General features: G+C 37.7%; 1 protein-coding gene across 2 annotated transcripts in view; it reads right to left on the bottom strand.

Moving 5' to 3' along the window:
• ITGB3BP (integrin subunit beta 3 binding protein) overlaps window positions 1-21,157 on the bottom strand; it is a 40,342-nt gene that overhangs the window by 7,815 nt on the left and 11,370 nt on the right. The window contains exons 3-8 of one of the 2 annotated variants that reach the window (XM_058178577.1): window positions 19,259-19,394; window positions 17,662-17,700; window positions 14,156-14,231; window positions 12,397-12,475; window positions 11,117-11,210; window positions 7,763-7,822 (exon numbers count right to left, since the gene is read on the bottom strand). In XM_058178577.1, the coding sequence (XP_058034560.1) occupies window positions 7,763-7,822; window positions 11,117-11,210; window positions 12,397-12,475; window positions 14,156-14,231; window positions 17,662-17,700; window positions 19,259-19,394 (484 nt within the window). The remainder of the gene's footprint in view (window positions 1-7,762; window positions 7,823-11,116; window positions 11,211-12,396; window positions 12,476-14,155; window positions 14,232-17,661; window positions 17,701-19,258; window positions 19,395-21,157) is intronic. The other variant, XM_058178578.1, reaches the window with a different exon arrangement.

Genomic DNA, 21,157 nt, shown 5'->3' with positions numbered 1-21,157 from the left:
AGGATTTGGCCAACCTTGCTTAGATTGGAAAGTCAAGCCGAGTTAGGCCGGATGAGTATTTGGGTGGGGAAAACATGACCAATCAATGTAGGTACCTCTGAACAAAGTCTCTTAGTACTGTATTTTTCAGAGTATAAGATGCTCCGGAGTATAAGACGCACCTTATTTTGTGGGGAGGAAAATAAGAAAAAACAAAAGTCTGCTTGAGAGGCTCTCCGTTTGAGAGGCTGCGTTTGCAGCCTCCAAAAGCTCCAAAAGCTCCATTTGCAAAGGAGCTTCTCTTTGTAATGGCAGCCTCTCAAATGGACCTTTTGGAGGCTGCTTGAGAGGCTCTCTGTAAACTCCGTTTGAGGATGTGCGGAAGCTGAAGGGTGGGGGCCAGTGGGAGGGTGGGTGTGGCTACATTTGATGTATAAGACACACCCAAATTTTCACCCTCTTTTAAGGAGGGAAAAAGTGTGTCTTATATCCCGAAAAATACGGTATATGACATTTTTTTTCTTCTGACATAAAAATGTCATAATGTCTAGAGCAGTGCTTTTCGCTATTAGCAACTTTAAGATTGGCTGGGGAATTCTGGGAGTTGAAGTCCACCTACCTTAAAGTTGCCAAGGTTGAGAAATAACAGTCCAGAGTACTCGGTATAAAGTACTTTGTAGTTTATCTTGCTCTAAATATCAGGCCTAGACATTATTTGCCTTCTACCTGTCCAAGGCCTTCAATTCTACCTTTTTGGGATCAACCAGTTGCTACTGAAGCACTATACAATTGTGGCAAATGGCAAACTGACTGGGGCGGACAAGCAAAGTCTGCTAGCTTAACACTGCTTGATCTCCTCATGGCAGAAAGCAGGATTAGATGGATTATCCAAATCAGGCTAAATGCAATATAATAATATTGCAAAACTCAAAAGGCAGGTTTTTTTTAAAAAAAAAAGACAAAAAAAAAAAGACTGCAAAACTCCAGTGCTTTGTCTTGGACATGGCAAACCCATTTATAACAGATCCATTTGTTTTCTAATCAATTGGAATTTGCCCAGTGGATAAGCACCACTTTTTCTATCTGGCACAAGACACAAGCCTCTCCCCAAGTGATCAAGTACTGTCCGGGACTCAGCAGGATAAAGGTTAATTGTGCTTGGATTTGCTCTTCCATATGCTGAAACAAAAATTCCCTTTGGAAATATGCGGCACCCATCCTACACACAAACATGGCATGCTTTAGACAGCAGCAACACAACTCGATTTCATCTCCTGGCAGCTGCTCTCAAGTTTGCTTACATTGTCTTCAAAAAACATTTTGTTTACTGTAAATGCTAGTCATGGGCAAACAATGGTGCTATTTTTTATGCTGCTAACATAAAATGATATACTAAGATCTACATAATGCTGTCCATTGATGAAGGAATGCTCTGAATTAAGTTGTTTTAAGTAGAGGTTGTTTATGTAAAGTAAATAAATTTCATGCCTCACCATGTGATGATAATGTGACATTCCATCAGTACCAAGCTAAAGAACAGTCATAAGTTTTATGTCCTGAGTGTAACTAATTAGAAATAATTATAGAATACCACATCCAAAAGTAAAAATAAAACACTATGTTCCTTCTTCAGTTGCCTTCCCTTCTTGCAGTTATTTTTGATACACCTATTCTTATCAGGATAGCAAAACAGATACCATTGCAGCAGTTAAAATCAATGTTGTTAAAATCTAAAAAGATGTTTTGTGTTCCACAACCAATTTCATGCGCCATGCTAAATTTTATGTGCTTTGGTGGGGAGGAGCGGGAAAGGGAGGTGAAGGAGTGTTAAATATGCCTCTAGCATTCAAAATGGAAGAAATAATCTCAATTCAACATTAATAGCTGTTCTTGAACATAGAACACTCAATGCTTTGTTCTGTTTTTGTGTTAATTGACTATTATATTGAAAGGAGTTTCTGAGTATTGATAAATAACCCTGGCATTTACTATCACGAGATGTTATGCAGGATACCAGCCTAGCTGGCTTCACAAAAGGTATGGACCAATTCATGGAAGTCATGCAGATCAATGGCTATGGGCCCAGATGAAATGTGTCATGACGACCATGGAAGGTTAGTGGAAGATTTCTTTGTACAGTTGGTTGGCCACTGTGAGAACAGATTGCTAGGCTAGATGGGTGAGGAGTCCAATCCAGTAGGGACCTGTTTTAAGTTTTTAGTTCTTTTCATTAACTAATGGCCAGTTTTTAAAATAACCTCCAATTTCAAGATCAGAAGATTTCCATCATGTTAACATTCTTGATCTCAATCATCAACTTTGATCTGCGTTTATCTTCACTGGAATTGGGATTCTATCCAGTTCAACAGATTTTTCTGACAACATAAAAAAGTTTAGTTTGCCATAGATGATATAATGGATTTACTTTCCTCATAGCTATGCTATATATGAATAAATGTTTGATTTTTTCCCCCAGTGAACAAGAGAGGGAAAAGTAAACCTAGCACTATCCTCAAAGCTTGTATGGTTTCTCTTTCCATCACTCCTGAATTTATTTCATGCTATCTGTACACAAGAATCTGATCTACTAATGGTCAAGGCAAATTGGCAATAGTTAAGAGTCAACGGAATTCACGGGGAGCTGGACTTAGGTCTCTTGTGACAGAATAGCTAAACTCATGACATGATTGACCCTGCCCACTGGCTCAGCCTGATCATCTTCTACAGATGAGCAATCTTTGGGGCACCGAAGGCTCCAGCAGCTTCCAGGTCACACCTTAGAAACTGCCTTTGCACATCACAGAAAATGAGCATTCAAAAGCCAGCAATGAGAAGAATTTTTAGTCTTGTCTGCTATGAATAAATTGGAGCCCTCATGGTTTTTCATTGCTCCCAGCAAAACAACTAGTAACAGAGAGGAAGCAAAAAGCGGGGGTGGGGCACAAAAAAAGAGAAGCAAAAGTAGGGAAAGAGAAGCCAAGCCATTGCTGGCTCCCACAAATAGATTTACAGGTTTATGCAACTAACTGATTAGTGCAGTATTTCTCACCCTCTGCAGCATGAAGAAGAGTTCCCAGAATTCCCCAGCCAGCCATTGATTAGTGGCTTCCTAGATCACAAAGAGTTATGAGATCTTCAGCAGGCAACACATATCAACCAGAGATTGTGTTTAATCTTTGGGCCACGCTCATTCCTGCTTTATGTAGCTGGACTCTCTAATAAACCACACTCCATTCTAAAATAAGGCACAAACTGCTACTGTGGTGGTCTTATCTTTAAAGTATTTTTTAAACAGCAACACCATTTATTAAGTATAGTGTTTGGATTAAAAATTGAAAAATCTATGCTAAAAATTTCTATATACAGACAAAAAGCATGTATAAAAAAATGTAGTAAGATAGGGAAAAAAATGAGGCAAGAATGTTATCCGTTCAGTACATGTTAACAATAAAGAATGAGAAAACCCTACTCAACACATCTGACACCCAGAAAGCTAAGTCTTCATTGCTGAAATGTCCTTTATTCGTTTTCTTTTAAAAACTAAATCATAACCACAAGGGAAAACTAATCTATTTGATCAAGATGTGTGGCTGCCTGTCTGGCACCAAGAACACACTGCTGAGCTACGGAGATTTCAGATATCAATAGAAATGCGAAATGACTTCAGGCTCAGGAAAAAGGAAGTATTACCTTGAGTTTTAAGACACAAGATTGGGAACTAGCTGTCTTCCCCGGTTCACTCTCTGCCTGTGAGGACAGACAAGCTACTTATCTTCCTAGCCTTTAACTAAACTTTGTGAAAGAAAACACACATGCTGTTTTTCCTATCCTTGCATCAGTTGGGCAGTTTTGCTCCTAATTCGTATCTATTGCTCACATGTATTTAAGTAGTGAATTCAGGGCCAAGAATAAAATTAGGCTCATAGCTTATGTAAGTGCATTTCCAAATATTTTGGAAACAATGCTATATGGACAGCTATACTGGGTATGATGAAAAAACTCTTTCTAAATGATTGACTAACTACAGATTGGGATCAAGTCTTCTTTTAAACATTATCAGTGTAGTAAAAAAGCAGACATGCACATATGCCACTGCAAACATGATCCCATTAGATATGAGCAAGTGGAAAGGGACCTTTGCCATGTCTTTTTAAGGCAGGGTTCAGAGGGCCCTGTATGAAGCGGATCATGCGGTCCCCTTGCAGTTGAGATTCAGTATGGAACTGAGATGGCATTGGTCACAATCCTGCATGACCACTAGAAGAATCAGGATGGCAGTATTTCGTCCTTGCTTCTCTTGATCTCCCCTCAGCCTTCAATACTATCTTCCATGATATCCTTTTGGACCAGCTCCAGAGGTTAGGATTGGGGGGCACAATATATTGTGGATCTCCTCCATATTTGAGGATCAATCAGTGTTGATAGGGGAGAATAAGTCTACCTTACAACTTCTTATGTGAAGGAGAGAGGGAGGAGAGGGAAGGGAGGGAGGGAGGGAGGGAGGGGGAGCGAGAGAGATCACGAGAGTGGGGGGAGGGAGAAAGATTAATTGTTCAGAAAATCTTAAGAGCAAAAGCAGTTTGTTAGATAATGGAACAAATAACCGTAAGAAGTGGAAGGCTCTCTGGTGCTGGAAATGCTCAGCACATAGTCATCTGACAGGGTGCTTTAATTCTGATTCCTGCACTAACAAGGAATTGGATTTGGTCTAAACAGTCTTTTAAATTCTATGAATCTGTGTAACACATGATATATTTCTGCTTTCATGGTAGATTTTTCCTCCATCTGTCTAACTTAGACAACTTTAAGAATCTCTATGAAAAACTGGTGATCAGAAATATTCCTTAAGACCATGGAAAAAGATCCTTTATCTCACTAGCTCATAATCTCCTGATTTTAAGCCAGTGAAGTGCATAATATGAAACAGAGCTATAAGGTGCTTATTTTTAAATAAGATATGCTTAAACCTTCAGGTGGGTCAACTAAGCAGTGATGTCAGTTAAGCATCTCATCTTTTTAAATGCCTTGGTGAGATTGGACTTTATAAAATAGAGTTCATTTGTCTCTGCAATGTGGCAAGGCTGTATTCATAAATGTTGAGTGCTCTCAAGTCCCCCAGTAATAGACATTAGAGAAATATTATCATTATTAAGGCCTTGGGTGGCACCAAGGCTATACTGTACACAGAGACATTTGAAGTTAAGAAATGGCGATGTGGAGAAGACAAATACAGAAGTCTGTGTGTGTGTGTGTGTGTGTGTGTGTGTGTGTGTGTGTGTGTGTGTGTGTGTGTGTGTGTAAATCCAGATATTAACAGACTCTAGTCCCCTTAAATATGCTGCTTTCATGGTGTCAAGAACACTAAAAACATTGTATGTTCTGGCTCCAATTTGTTGTAAGCTTCCCAAAGAACACTGCAAAAAAAGAGGTAGTTTTTATTAAGATCAGTGAATTAAAGATGCCCGAGGGGAAAAATGGCAGCATGTGTTTCCTTAAAGGGAGCTAAGTGAGGCTTAATCTGTATTAAAGGCCAAGGATTCCAGCACAATAGAGAGAATGGAATTTGTGCAAAGTGCTCCTCAGCACAAGTGGCCGTATCACTGCTTCTGCAGGAAAACTGCACCATTGTCTTAGCATAAAGGGTAGCAACTGGAGGTGCTCTAGGATCCCATGCAGTCTCTCGAGCAGGGGTGTCCAACCTTGGCAATTTTAAGACTTGTGGACTTCAACTCCCAGAATTTCCCAGCCAGCATACAACTATCAGCAATTGTGATAGTTGAAATCTATGGGTCTTAAAAGTTGGCAAGGCTGGACACCACTGTTCTCCAGTCTTCATGAGCATGATCACTGAATCACGTTTCCTTGCGTTTTGTCAGTCTACTCTTTCAAAATGCAAAACATGAATATGTTTGTGTGAGTCTCAAAATAATGATTCCATTTTTTTTTTTTTAAAAAAAGCAAGACACTCCCCAAATTTTCATATTTGGTTCTAATCCGTGGATTCAACATTGCAAAGAAAAAAAATTGGTAGGAAAATAATTTCATAAGAAACATTTCTAAGTAAGCTGCATGTTTGCGTAAGGGCCTCTGGAAAGCCCAAAACTTTCCCAACTTTCTCCTCCCTCTCTAGAGCTCTCTCCCACACTTCCATTGTTTTATAAGGGCCCAGTCTTCTATAAAAGTATTTTGGACAATGCAAGGGCTCCATGGGGAAGAATACAACTGTATTTCACTGGATATTATTCAGGATCTCTGAACCGCCTTAGTATACTTTTAAAAAAACTTGCTGCAAAATTCATTTCAGAAAATAATGGCATTTGGCAATCAAAGAAATAAATAAAAAGTCAAGAGCCACTGTAACTGTCAAATTATTGCAGATCTAATGCAGACTCAGTAAATAAATATCAATTCTATCAATGCTCATCCTGTAGGACTAAATTTTCCAATGATATAAGAGAATTATTGGATTTCATGGAAAATGGATTTCATTTTCATGAGTTATTCAAAGACCACGATAACAGCTGCAAAAACCAATGTCAGACAGTAAATTCTGTCATTTTCTTATGTGAAGGCAAACCCAGAACACAAATCAAAATTGTTCCTGATTTCTTGATCCTCTAAAGCAGTTGTGTCCAATCCATGGCCCATGAGCCTCATGCAGCCTTGGACAGCCTGTAATGGGCCCAACAAAATCATAAAAACATTTTTTTAAAATAAATAAAGGAAGGAAGTTTGTTATTTATATATATTAACTGTATTTTATGTGCAGCCCAAGACCATTCCTCTTCGCTCTATGTGGTATAGGCTAGCCAAAAGATAGGACAACCATGTTCTAAAGTGTTCCCACTCAAGGCTTCCAATGAATTTGCAGATATTATTTATATATATGTGTGTGTGTGTGTGTGTGTGTGTGTGTGTGTGTGTGTGTATGTGTGTGTATGTGTATATGTATATGTATAATTAAACAAATAAAAAAATAAATATTCCATAAATTGGTTCAGTCTGTGAAACCCTACAGTAGTTGCTTCCCCACCAGCCAATCATCCATTACAAAGATAAATCCAACTTCCTTCATGTGACCTCTTCAACCGTGTTGGACTTCAACTCCATGCCACTTATTGGTGACCACTGATGGATTGCCAATTGGAGAAGCTTGTTAATAAAGTGGAAAAAATGGGAATGAGGTTTTTGCAGTTCATCAGCAGGATGTTTCTTTCTCCTGGGGTGCCTAGGCACTGCTTGGAGAAAACTGGGTTTGCTACTTCTACTGTTGTGGTTCTCAATCATTAAAAAAGGACATCAACATCAAAGGCAATGCATATTTTCCTTCACCTCGCCAGAGGGAAAGATATGTAAATAAACATATTCAACATCTCATTTGGAGTTTTAAAAAATGAAACATCTGTCCAAAATATGTAGCCTCTTGGCATTTGATAAATTACAAAATAAATAATATCAAATGCAGCTCCTTAGACCATATCACTTTGGTTAGACCAGAAGTGTCCTCCCTTGGCAACATTAAGACCTGTAAACATGGCTGGCTAGGGAATTCACAGCTCTTAAAATTGCCAGGGTTGGACACTTCGAGTTAAACCCTTAAATGTGACAATGTGTCTTTATATATCTGCTTAAGTACTTGGGGAAGAGAAGAAAAGTTACATTATAACTATATAAGGAGTGGGTGGGATGGTGCCTTATGAAACGGCATGTCTAGAAATGGAATTCCCTAGTAAGTTAGCCATCAAAGCAAATGCTATACAATAATAAGGAATAAAAACCTCACCTTGAGTAGAAAGTCTAACAGCACCCGGTTTTTGCAGGTTTCTCTTTCTGACTTGCTCAACTGAAGAAGAAACAATATTTAGATACCACGAGAACTCTACTTGTGTGATTCTAATGTTTAAAATGGTGGTTAAGTAACACCCAATGAAATCATTACATTAAAAAATGCTGCATTGGATGCAGATTTCTACATCCATTTTACTCATAGAACGAGTGTTTTCTACGAAAGCATCAGGAATGGTAACAGTGGTTTCAGGTAGACAGGAAATCAAGCCATTTTATTTACATGACCATATAGGCATAAAAATCAAATTTTAAATACTAATCAAGGTCTCACAGATTTTATGTTTAATAGACCTTAATAATCCAGTCTGTATCGATAAGTTATTTTCACTATTGCAATTTTTATTCAAATTATATTTTATGACAGTTTGTAGGCTTTTTTTCTGTTTTCTCATCTAATTTAAGGAAATGAGAAGGGAAATCACCCTTAGACCTTATAACAGTTCTATATTACCACCACCACCCCAAAAAAGCAAATAGAATCTTGCTAAATTTTAATATAAGTGGCAATAATATATCTTAATTTAACATATGGAAATATCCCCCCACACAATTTATCTTACCTATAGTATATATTACTACACACATTGGTAAGGATATTAGGATACACTAAAGAGTTTGTAAACAAAATTCCAATATTACAAGAACCGGTAAAGGACAAGTATTAGAAGAAAATATGCAGGTAAGGCCATAATATTGATATTGTCTAAATTAAAACCCAGAAAGTCTTATACATGAATGGATTAGTAAATTAAGAAATACATGCCAAACTTGGTCATTTCATTTGTGAAGAATTAAACATTAGGTTACTTTTTAACTTCCTCAACAGAACACTTTAATTTACGGGTATAGTCCTATTTGCATGAGATAAGTTTCACTAAATTTAATATTGTGTTTAACTAGATAAATACAGGATTGAGCTGTGTTGCCTTAAATAACACACACACACACACACACAAATATATATATATATATATATATATATATATATTTGTTTTCTGAGGTTTTCGCGGGTGTTTGTATGTAGGTCTTTGGTTATTCGGGTTTTCTCCCGCGTAAAATTGGAAGTGTCTTGGCGACGTTTCGACGAAGTCTCATTCGTCATCTTCAGGCTTCAGCTTCGTGCTTCTGGGAGCAATGTGTTATTGCAGCTGTTTCTTCCTTTTTAACTGCTAGTCGGGGTTTGTACTGATTGGGTGGGAGCTTGGCTGTGCTCTGATTGGATGGGGGTTGTGCTCTGATTGGATGGTGTGTCCTAGGGAGCCATTGGGTTTCTTGTAGACTAAGACATCTAGGAAGGGAAGTTGGTTGTTAACTTCTGTTTCCATGGTGAACTGTATTTTGGGGTGTAGGCTATTGAGGTGTGTGAGGAAGTTGTCAAGTTTTTCTTTCCCGTGTGGCCAGATTATGAAGGTGTCGTCTACGTATCTGAGCCAGAGTTTGGGTTTGTGATCAGATTTTTCTAGTGCTTGGGTTTCAAAGTGTTCCATGTAGAGGTTGGCAATGACAGGTGAGAGGGTGATCCCATGGGTGCGCCTTCTATTTGTTTGTATTTTGTCCGTTATAGATGAAGTATGGGTGGGATAGGCAGTGGTTGGTGAGATCTAGGATGTGCTTGGGGGGGTTATATTTGTTTTGGATAGCTGTCAAGGCTTCTTTGATTGGCACTTGGGTGAAGAGGGATATGACATCAAAGCTCACGAGTAGGTCGCTGGGCTGTAAGTTTTGTTTCTTTATGATCTCTATGAACTGGAATGAGTTTTTACGTGTGAGGCGATGGATTCTGCATAGGGCTGTAGTTGTTTGGCGAGAAATTTGGCTAGGTTTTGTAGAGGTGAGCCTATGGAGCTGACTATGGGTCTGAGTGGGGTTCCTTCTTTGTGTATCTTGGGAGGCCGTAGAGCTTAGGGCATCTGGATGATTTCTCTCTGGGAATGATTCTTTGTTGGATTTCTTCGCTGATGGGGAGGCTTTTATTTTGGATCTAGTGGTTTTTCTAGGTAGGTGGTGGGGTCTGTTTTAGGGGCTTGTATGCAGGGTCTTGGAGTAGGTTGGTTAATTTGGTTTGGTAGTCAGATGTGTTCATAACCACCGTGGCGTTCCCCTTGTCTGCTGGTAGGATTATTATGCTGGTGTCTTTTTTCAGGTTAAGTAGTGCTGTCTGTTCCTCTTTGGGTAAGTTGCTTTTGGGTGGCTTGCTGCTGCAGAGGATGTTGGTGATTTCGAGTCTGATTTTGTTAGCGTCATCGGGGTTGATTTTGGTCAGGCTGGTTTCAACTCCGCATATAATGGTCTCAGTGGGGATGTATTTGGGAGTGACTGCAAAGTTGAATCCTTTGGAAAGGACATCGGTTTCAGCTTTGGTGAGGATCCTATCTGAGATGTTATGCACTGTTTGTTTCATGTGTGGAACCAAAGACCTATATATATATATATATATATATATATATATATATATATATATATATATATTCTGAGATTTTCGCAGGTGTTTGTATGTAGGTGTTTGGTTATTGGGTTTCTCCGCGTAAAATTGGAAGTGTCTTGGCGACGTTTGAAGAAGTCTCATTCGTCATCTTCAGGCTTCAACCCGTGCTTCTGGGAGCAATGTGTGATTCCAGCTGTTTCTTCCTTTTTAACTGGTGGTGGGGGTTTGAACTGATGGGGTGGGAGCTTGGCTGTGCTCTGAGTGGATGGGGGAGGTTGTGCTCTGATTGGATGGGTGTGTGTCCTGTTTGGGTGGGGGCTTGGTTGTGCTCAGATTAGTCTGAGTTGCAGGGGATCAGTTCCAGCTCAAATCCTGTAACTCAGACTAATCTGAGCACAACCAAGCCCCCACCCAAACAGAACACACCCAGCCAATCAGAGCACACACACACAAAAAAAAAACCCCATCCAATCAGAGCACAGCCAAGCTCCCACCCAATCAGTTCAAACCCCCACTAGCAGTTAAAAAGGAAGAAACAGCTGCAATCACACATTGCTCCCAGAAGCACGAAGCTGAAGCCTGAAGATGACGAATGAGACTTCGTCGAAACGTCGCCAAGACACTTCCAATTTTACGCAGGAGAAAACCCGAATAACCAAAGACCTACATATATATATATATATTCACTTATCTTTGTAATTGTTTTGTTCCATGCAGTGTCTTTAGAGCCTTCAAAAGTTATAAAAAATAAACCAATGAAGGGAAAATAGTACATAATACAATTATAGCTCCAAGCCCTCCTACAAAATGTAAAGTTTAAATTCTGTCAAAAAAACCCCTAGAATGAGATAAAATCCTTCTTACTCAGTTTCCTGGATTTTCTCACTTCAATTTTTAAGTTACCAGGCTTGTTTGAAGTGCCCAGAATATTTTCCAGCTCTCCGGTGCCCTCTAAAGCCTGAAAAACAGATATATATATATATTTAAAAAGTTAATATCAGTGCTAAGGTTTTTAACTTAAAAACAACATTTCTTAAATCTTCCACTCTTTTCAATTCATAAAACATATCATGTTACTAGCATGTGATATTAGAAATATGCCCAATAGGATTGGCCCATTGAAGTTGAAAGTTAATTTTCTGGCTACATTTGGTAGAGAACTGAGAAACCAGGAATTTCAATTTGGATATGATTTGAAGTTTTTGCCTGTTGGGGTAACCTTTGTATTATTTTACCATCTCTCCTAGAGCAAATCAGATAAAATGTATTGTTTCCCATAACTCTGTCTTAATATCATATACCAAACATAGCCCAATGAAAATGCAGGGATGGTTAACAGTGATTTTAATTCAGTTATCCCCCAATCCAAATTCATATTCAGCCACTATATCAAGATTCAAACATTTTTAAGGCTAAAGGAAACACCAGACTTTTCAAAAGCTTGCACTACAAAAGAGTAGGATTACTTAGATATTTTAAAGAAGTTATACTATTATTACTTATAATTAATTCAATTATTCCACTGTTAAAAATTCACTGACAGTGATACCCATATTTTTCAATTATTAATAACATTGAACAAATTTAAAAGTAGGAACAAAGCCATCCCCAAATATTCTTACACACATGCACCTCTCACACAGTGAAAGTAGCAAGTGAATGCAGAAAGGGGCAACTTGTTAGCAAAGAATTTGTGAGAATGTAAAGAGCTATTCCAGACTCCCTGGAAAGATGTAATGGGCAGAAAGATTCACCTTGTGGAACAGGAGAAAGATCCATAATCAAGACCATAGTCAGAAAATAAATCTAAATCCAGAGCAAAACCGTAGCCTGAGCAAGCATCTCAGATAAAACTTTCCCTAGTTTTCACAAACACACAGGGAAACACACTCAGATTTGCAAAATTATGTTAATATAAACTTATAATAAATGTAGCATTAGCGTATATGACTTTGGTTCCTTAGTCAGGTCTACCTTGAAGAGAAGGCACAAGCACACATATATATCTATGGAATATTTAGCATTTCTATTGAACTTAACTCACAATAAGAAAAGGAAGAACCTAAAGACTAAGCTGTAATGATTTTTTTAAAAATCAAGACAATTGAATTAATCTGATAAAGCAGAAAAGCATAATGATGGACCTTCAGATTGGTTAGGTTTTTTCGGATTTTCAGGAATCTTTCCAGGGAATGTTCAACTTCAGACTGCAATACCAAGAGTCTATGTAAAAAGACAAATACAACATCAGCGGCACAATACTTGCAACAAGAATAAGGAAAATAGAAATAAGGAAAAACTAGACCTTCTGTCTAAGGTTGTGTTTTTAGCAAAAAACCTCTCCCTACCCCAATTAAGGTTAAAACAACAGCCATATAAAGTTGCAACTATTTACATTATGGCATGCATCTGAAAAATATTTCTAGTTCATCAGGTTCCTTCCTGGTTGCATTAAGATTGCAAACATGCTTCAGTGTACTAATTTAGTCTCTACTTACCCAGATATCCCAGTTAGTACTGTACATAAGAATTCCAACCAAGTCACATTCCAAATTCATGGTTATTTAAGATCAAGGAGAAAGTAAACAGTGGATATAAGAACAGAGAAAAAAGAACAATGGAAACCCCAGCACTATTCTGAAGGCCATTAGAAGGTCGATATTTGACAGGACTACACTGTAGAAATATATTAAATAAAAGCTCAAGTAGCAATTGCTTGCTCCGAACAGCTGAAACAACCAAACTGATATTATAGGATAAAGATGAGGATTCCACAGATGTTGCTAAACTACAACTCTTAACCTCTCTCATCATCAACCATATTGGATGGCGTTGCTGCCAAATCCAGTTCAACAACATTGAAAGGAATAACAGTTACTTGCAGGATTAGGCAATCTATTTTACAGGTAATCCTGTATAATACCTGTATTAAACAGGTAATCCTGTATAATTGTTGAAATTATTCAAAGACCATTTGAATGGTATTTATGCCTGGTCCACGAAGTTGCAGCAGCGTTGTGGTCACATGATCAAAATTCAGACATGGTCATTCACTCACACTAACAAGACTAATGGTCTTGGGGTGGGGGGCTTCCAGGGCCCCCACCTCTATCTGAGTGCTGCTTCAGCGTTAGTCGTAGTGACAGCTGCACTGGGGCTGAAGTAGAGGCATTCCAAAGAATCTTGAGAAGGACACATGCAATTTGGAGAACAGTATATGCAATTTGTAAAAAAGGAAGAAGGCTGCAGTGGTCAGTGGGTGCCTTGCATAGGGCCAGGCCAGAGATGCAGCAGCAGCAGCGGGAGGGAGAAAACAGCAAACCTCACCTAGGTGCAATAGGGCTGGTGCAGCACAAAGAACAATAGATACTAGGTGGTGGGGGCAGCTGTGGCTTTGTGCTGTGGTGCTGGGTTGCTGGCTGCAGCATGGAGCTTGAGGCAACACTCTGCAACCGTTCTGGCAGTGCTAGAGCAGAAGTAGAGGCCCAAGACAGCCAGAAGAATCTACTGAAGGTCCTGGACTTTTACTTCAGTCCCAGAGCTGCCACTGCTGCTGAAGGATGTCACAATGCAGGGCAACCAAAATAACAGTGGGGGAGCTAGCCAGATGGGGGACTTCAAGAGGAGAAAGACAACAATCAACTAAAAAAATAAAAATAAAAACAATAAAACATACAATACGAAGAAAAAGTATGGCAAGCACAATAAAGTGAGGGTTTTAATCTTCTTTCTAATCCCTTGGATGAATGTGTCATTCAAAACATTAAAACATGGAAATGCACAGGAAATATTAGTAAAAAAAAGTATTTGTATATATGGCATCTAGATATGCTAATACTTTGAACACTCCCAAACCACCTGCAGTTGGAACTTCATGATAATTACTCCAATAGAAAACCTTACTTGTCATTGTTTTTCATTTGATGTTGCTCCTTTCTATTGGATTGGGTTGGCAAGACTTTGTCAGACTCTCTGATTTCTAGAAAGTTAAAGAAGTAGGAATAAATTATTTATCTTCTCAATAAAGAACACTTCCCATTTTGCTGATGAACAGAAACTCCTCTCATTATTAAAGTAATATGTATATATGTTATGTATGTATGTGTCTGTCTGCCTGCGTGCATGTGTGTGTGTGTGTGTGTGTGTGTGTGTGTGTGTACACACTGTTTAAACCCTGGAAACCAAAAAGTATCTCAGGATTAGGATGCTTCTAGTGGAGTTAATTTTTTATATTAGCCACCCCTGATTCCACTCACAAAGACTCCTTCATTGTCCCAGGTAGAAGGACTGGAATGAGGAAGGAAAACAAGACACTCAATTTGAAAAAGTATTCAACAGAGAATATAGAAAAGAATGAGGGTTATCTCATACTTTTGAAACCATCGAAAGGAAACAGTACACAGACTTTGATTTTAATTCAATGTCACTGTACCATATAATATGTACAATATTGCCCCAAAGTTGGGAAAACCCTATGAAAGTTAATCCTTAGCAAAAAATAACATTTTTTAGCAGTCACTCTCAATGCAATAGCTGGATAAGATAGGCAAACATTCGGCCAAAGAGGTTGTAAAAAAATGCTTTTAAAAGCCTCTGATGATCTGGCAACTCAGCTGGTATTGCCTGAGGAGCCTTTTAAAGGGTTCCGACGATCCCAGCTGAGTTGCCTGATCTCCAGAACCCTTTAAAAGCATGTAGAAAAAATGCTTTTAAAAGGTTCTGACAATCCTAGCTGAGCCATGTGATCATCAGACACTTTTTTTTTTACTTTTAAAAGCATTTTTTTGGCCGAAGAAAAAATGCTTTTAAAAGTAAAAAAAATATATAACCTCTGATGATTGCGCAGCTCAGCTGGGCATGGGGGGGGTGTGGCAGGGATTTTTGCTACTGGTTCTCCGAACCACCCACCACCATTGTTACCGGATCGGGCAATCCGGTCCGAACCGGGAGCATTTTACTCCTGCATGAAAGGGTTCTGTGTGCTCATGTTCAGTTTTGACTAGTGCACTAGTCTATTCTTTGAATTGATTCTCTGGCAATAGTCACTCATGCCCTCATTCTTAGGTTACTATAATGCACTGTGCACATGGTTGTTTTTTAGGATTACGGCATTATCTTTTTATTTACAGAAGCTGCCTGGAGAGACTGTCATCAGAGGATTGGCATAAAAATCCAAGTAACTAAATAACAGCTGTTGATCTTCTGGCCGAATATTATCCTTACAGTCTGTTTCGATGGGAAATTGAATGCGAAGTATATGCCCATATCCTAACATAGGACATGCAGGTCAAGCCAAAAGCAAGTAACAAACATTCACTCACGCATAAATGAAGCTTAATGACCGTTCATTCAGAAGAATAGAGTTAAGTTATGAACAGTTATGTTCAGAAAACTAAAATGTCCTGATCTGCAGTGTTCAAATTAACAGGAAGGGACAATACAGACAACATGACTGGGCTCATGTGATCTCTCCATCGTAGAGCCTGCTTGGCTCAATTATTTTTCCTCTCCTGCCCTCTAACCAAGCACATTAAGGAATAAGGCAAAGAGATAATCACTGTGTGGTCTATGTCGCCTCCCTCTGGGAGACAGGATGGACTGGACTTAAAAGAAGAGGCAACAGAATTAGTGCTGAGCATAGGGCACAAGTAGTAGGAAGTGGCAATCCGCTGAGCACAGCTTACTCCCAAGTCTTGTGACACCAAATGATTCCAGCTAAGAAGAGTTAAAGGCTATCTGAAAGTGAAAGAGGTCAGGGATGATTAAAGTACCATGTGAATATCACTAGGAGTGTTTTCCTGCACTGCAAGGGTCTACTGATTGTATGCATGTCAAGTCATGACTTAAAATTTATAATGTATAACATTCTCTTATTTTACTCCTTCAGGAATATCTCTTAAGTGCAGAACTGAAGTACAGAAAGGCTGCAGGATCACTTCACACAACCTCTGCAGATGACAACAAATGATGTCCCATTCCCAAATTTAAATTGTGTTCTAAGCATGATCAGAAGGACCTTATGTTTGATTCATGAACAGCAGCGGCTTTTATACTGGACCTAATCTGAATGTCCTGAACAATCTCGAAAAATGCTGTGAACATTTACAAAATGTGTCCTCCTGGTTCCTGAATAACTATTATTAGTATGAGAAACCTGGTCCTTTCCCATATTTGATACAGAAATGAAGCTTTCTCTCATTAAAGTATATTAATTGCCTTTCTGTTTGGTCACTGAATTTGGCACTCACGGATTTCTGCATTTATGTATAGCCATTAAAGGGATTTGTAAGGATTAAAATCAATTTTTAAAACATTAATGCTTAGAAATCTAATTAAATTAGTAAAATAGCCTGTTGTTTATTATGTGATGCTAATATAGACAGAATACTAGCTATGGGATCATATATTAATTAATTTTATTTTGTTTTAATTTATTCAATTTAGGCACCATCCAGCTCTAAACTGACTTTGGGAGATGCGTAATAAAGCAAAATAGAATAGAAAACACAAGATAACGGTTATAAAAACAAGTAAGAAAATGATAAAAATTAAGAACCAATGACTAACCCACTGACCCTCTCAAACAAATCCTGACCACTCTAACACAAGGCCTGGGAGAACAGCCAATTATTTAAGGCCTTCTGGAATGCCAAGATGGGAGCTAAGGGATATTAGGGGGAATCTAATTTTAAGAGTTTGTGTGGGATCAGATACAGAAAATATAGGTAGTCCTTGGTTAATGGCTGCCTTTCTTTAACAACCATTCAAATTTATTATGGCACTGAAAAAGTAGCTTTATAACTGGTCCTCAAACTTACATAGTGTACCCATGGTCATGTGACCACAATATGGATGTTTCACAAATGGCACACATTTACAAATTTGCGTCATAGCGAGCTTCAACTTGCCATTTGCGAGCTTCACAGCCAGCTTCCAATAAGCAGTCAATGGAGAAGCTGTTAGTAAGTTGCAAACTGTGGATATGTGACATTGTGCTTAACAACTGCAGTCGATTCATTTAATGACCACAGCAGAACTGATATACTAAGTCTGGCACAATCATGTGAAGTTTCACTTAAGAGCCATGTCATTTAACAATGGAGTTGTTGGTCCCAATTACAGTTGTTACATGAGGACTACTTGTAGCGTAACATACATTATAAAGACATGAGGGCTTTTTATTTAAAATTTTGTCTTAAACCAGGCTTAAGGCCAAGTAATATATCAAAACAGAGATGATACAGAGACACTGAAGAGAATATCATTTAGGATTTTAAAAATACCCATTTCAATTTCCAACTATGCATTATGACAGCTTTATCATAATAGACCCATAACTTGTGTTCACACTATTTGTAAGAAATTAAATTTAGAAATTAAAAGTAGAATTTTTTAAAAAAACAGCTTACCATCCGATTCTTTGGCAGTATTTCTGCAGCTTGATAGAACTAAAAAAAGGAAAGCTATTGAGGATTTGCTGTATAATTATCCATCTAAATGTCAGCTGCGAACATGTGATTCCTTCTTTTATGTGCAAAAGGACTGTTCCCTTATGCCCATACTTAATTACAGCATGGAAATATAGTACACACTCACCTTTGCCTTTGACACTTAATGTTCAGGGATTTTACTTCAGGCATTTCTCCTTTTCCCCCCCATCAGAGTACAGACATATGAAAAATTCAGTCAATCTATATGCCATATACATGTGTGCCACACAAGCTAAAAATCATAGAGTTGGTAAAAGCAAATACTTTGTATACTGTCAATAAAAGATTCATTCAGGAAATCCAGTTTGGAGTTTTGAAGCTGTAGATTACACTATAGATTATGAATATAGATAATCTATTACTAATATTCAACTAAGAAGACAGGAATTACTGAGTGAATATGATAAATTCTTCAATTTCTATAATTGCTTTTTTACAAAGTAGCTCAAACTTGCAATATGATGTACAAAGAGTACATATTTTCCTTATTTTAATTGGTCCATATTAAGCCATAAATTTCCAAACGATATTTTCTTTCTGAAAACAAAGGCTTCTTCAAAGTTAGCTTAACTCCTGGTCCACGTAGGATTTTTTTAATTTTTGGCCATAATTTTTGCCACTGCATTTTTCTGAGACTTTTTTCCAACTTTCTAGCCTTTTTTTCCATTTTTATTATTTTGAACAACCTAATATTTGCAACTTGACTTGAGTAAAATAGTGAGCAGATTTCAACATTGTGAGAGATACCTTCTCTTTTTACTGTACATTAAGATCTCTCAACAATAGCTATTGCAGAAGATATAAATTTTCAGTACCACAGCTGAATAGATGTGACAAGACTTTTTCTAAGTTAAGGCTATCAAGGAAATCTAGTTGATCAATTATTTTCCTCCCTTAGGAGTTTCTCATCTGAATTTTCCCCTCTGAGTTTTAAATGTAAAAGAATGCAACCAATTATTCATGGCTAAATTTACAGAGCTCTGTGTTTATTTGAGAACATTCTGCCTCAGAAATGTCTCTAGAAAATGTCTGTTTCTCTCTTTAGAACTTCCACAACTTCTGTTTAATCAAGAATTCTAAATTGATACATTGTATGTTACACTCCATCAATTAATAAAGGCATGAAATTGTTTTGCAGTTAATTAACTGCAATGTATATTTTAAAACAACGCCTTGAGTTTTTTTGCACATTTAAATGAGTAATGCAGAGGATAAAATAAAACTCCTACAGATTTCTGATTCATTGTACAGTAAATAAGTCATACAAAATCTGGCAAGTTTTTTATTCTCCCCATCGAAAATGGTTTAAGCATGCTTGTAAAAGTTTTAAAAATCTTGACCCTCATAATCCAATTTCACGGTGGGGGTGGGGGTGGGGGTGGTGAAATAAAAAAGAAATTATAGCTATTTATGTAACTATTTATGTAACTATAGACATAAGTTACTAAATCAAGAATCTGACTTGATCAATAACCAGAAAAGTTCCATAGTAAATAGAATAAAATGTTCAACTAACCGTATGATAGGTCATTTCTCTGTTCTTTGGCATGATTACTCCTGGGACTTGAAAATGAACTCATTAGACATGTTCCTGTTATTGGTGAAAAAAGAAGGCTATTTTTCTTTCCTTTTACTGATGATGTTGCTGGCATCTGGACCAATAAACAACAACAAAAACAATTTTGTATGTGCAGGATAATGCAGTAAAAAAGCACCGTCACATTCTCCCTTTCAATGCTGATACATTTATTTACTATTGAAAATAGTCATAATTTACCTATAATGCAATACACCTCCTTGCGATCCAGAGTTACATATGTTTTAATATTTTCAGCATAATTCTGTGTTGCATCAAAGTCAACTGATGTAATTTTGCAAGAGGATGATCTAAGTTACGGGTGTCACAACAGAAAAATATAGTTGCTCTTAAGTGAATATCTAGAAGGAGCGGCACAAATATCTCTGGCTGCACTTTCCGATTCCCAAGAATGCTGAATTAATATCTGAAAAACCCACAAAATCTAGACTTTATTGTAGTAGCATGTGCCTTTTGAATGACTCACAAAAGAACCAAAGCTTATCCTATAGCAAAGGCGGCATGTCACTTTTCTCCAGCGTAATGGTTGTCTTCCCTAAGCCTTATCAGTTGTTCAGTATGTGAATACATATTATATGTATGTATAATATGTATAATATGTATGTGAATACATATTCAGTGAATACATATTGTAAAGGATGGGGGTGGGGGGAGAGACTCCACAAGAAAGACCTATCCCAAATATTAAAAGCAGCATTTTTGAATTACACACAGAAACCTACTAGAAGATAATGCAGGGTCCACAGATTAACGCAATGTTATTTGTACCAAAATGTTGAAACATGGGGCACTGATCTTGAAACTCTATTCTACTCTGTCGCTTCCGTTTCTGGCTTTATCCTAATAGGGTGCCATATTCTGGCTGAACACTCATAGTCAGTACTCTCTTACTTTATCCCTCCCCACCTCCCATTTAAATGACTTTACTTCTAAAGATTAGCTTCTCTTCTAGCATTTCTGTGATTACCTTGAAAATGACCACCAGTGAAAGAAGCAACTGAGAAATAGTATTCAACAGTGCAAAAAAAAAAAAAAAAAGGGGGGGGGGACAACCAAACAAGGTAGAGAAATGACAAAAAATTTTGTCTCCTACCACACCATGATTCTTACAGAGTTGTAAGTACCCCTTTACTTAAGAACAAGCTTGCTACCATGAGAAAAGAAACTACTTTTCTGAAGGAGGTTGAGGAAAGAAAATACTTGCCTAATTCTAGTTGCCCGCAGTTACAAAATACTGAAGAGAATATAAAGGAAAGGCCACACAAAAATCACTCTTCAGAGACCATCCCAAATACTCTAGGGGACTCTTTGTTTATGTACACGTTCCACACTTGTGGCCATCTTTATTTTCTCAAATGGCATTCAATCTAAACTTGATAAGTTGATTCATAACAAATGGTGCTAGTAGTTGTCATGCCACAACATCTAATGGTGCAAGGTGTTCTACTAAAAAAAATCAATCAGTCTGAAGGCATAGCTTCAAAAGAAGCAGGCTCTGCTCTCTATCTTTGTTTACTAGGAATCTTACACATTGGAAAGTTTGCTCAAATTATTGAACAAGCGCCTAAAACTGTGACTCCAAGCATATAGGCTGGATACATATCACTTATTGCCTGGTTTTCTAAGGTTTGAAAGTATCTAAACCATTTAATGTACCTTTTTTAAAAAGGATGTGACAAACTCTTCAACAAAAATACATTTTCTCTTCTAGAATTTTTAGAAACATTCTAGTTCAGCCCCTGATCCACCTACACTCTTCTCACCTGCTTAAGGCTACAGTCTTCTGTCAAGATCAGAGGATAATCACTACTAAAACCA

Source organism: Ahaetulla prasina, chromosome 3 (genome assembly GCF_028640845.1).
Source record: "Ahaetulla prasina isolate Xishuangbanna chromosome 3, ASM2864084v1, whole genome shotgun sequence".
NCBI lineage: Eukaryota > Metazoa > Chordata > Lepidosauria > Squamata > Colubridae > Ahaetulla > Ahaetulla prasina.
The sequence above is the reverse complement of the archived record's forward strand: the minus strand, read 5'-3'. Positions and strand labels throughout refer to the sequence as shown.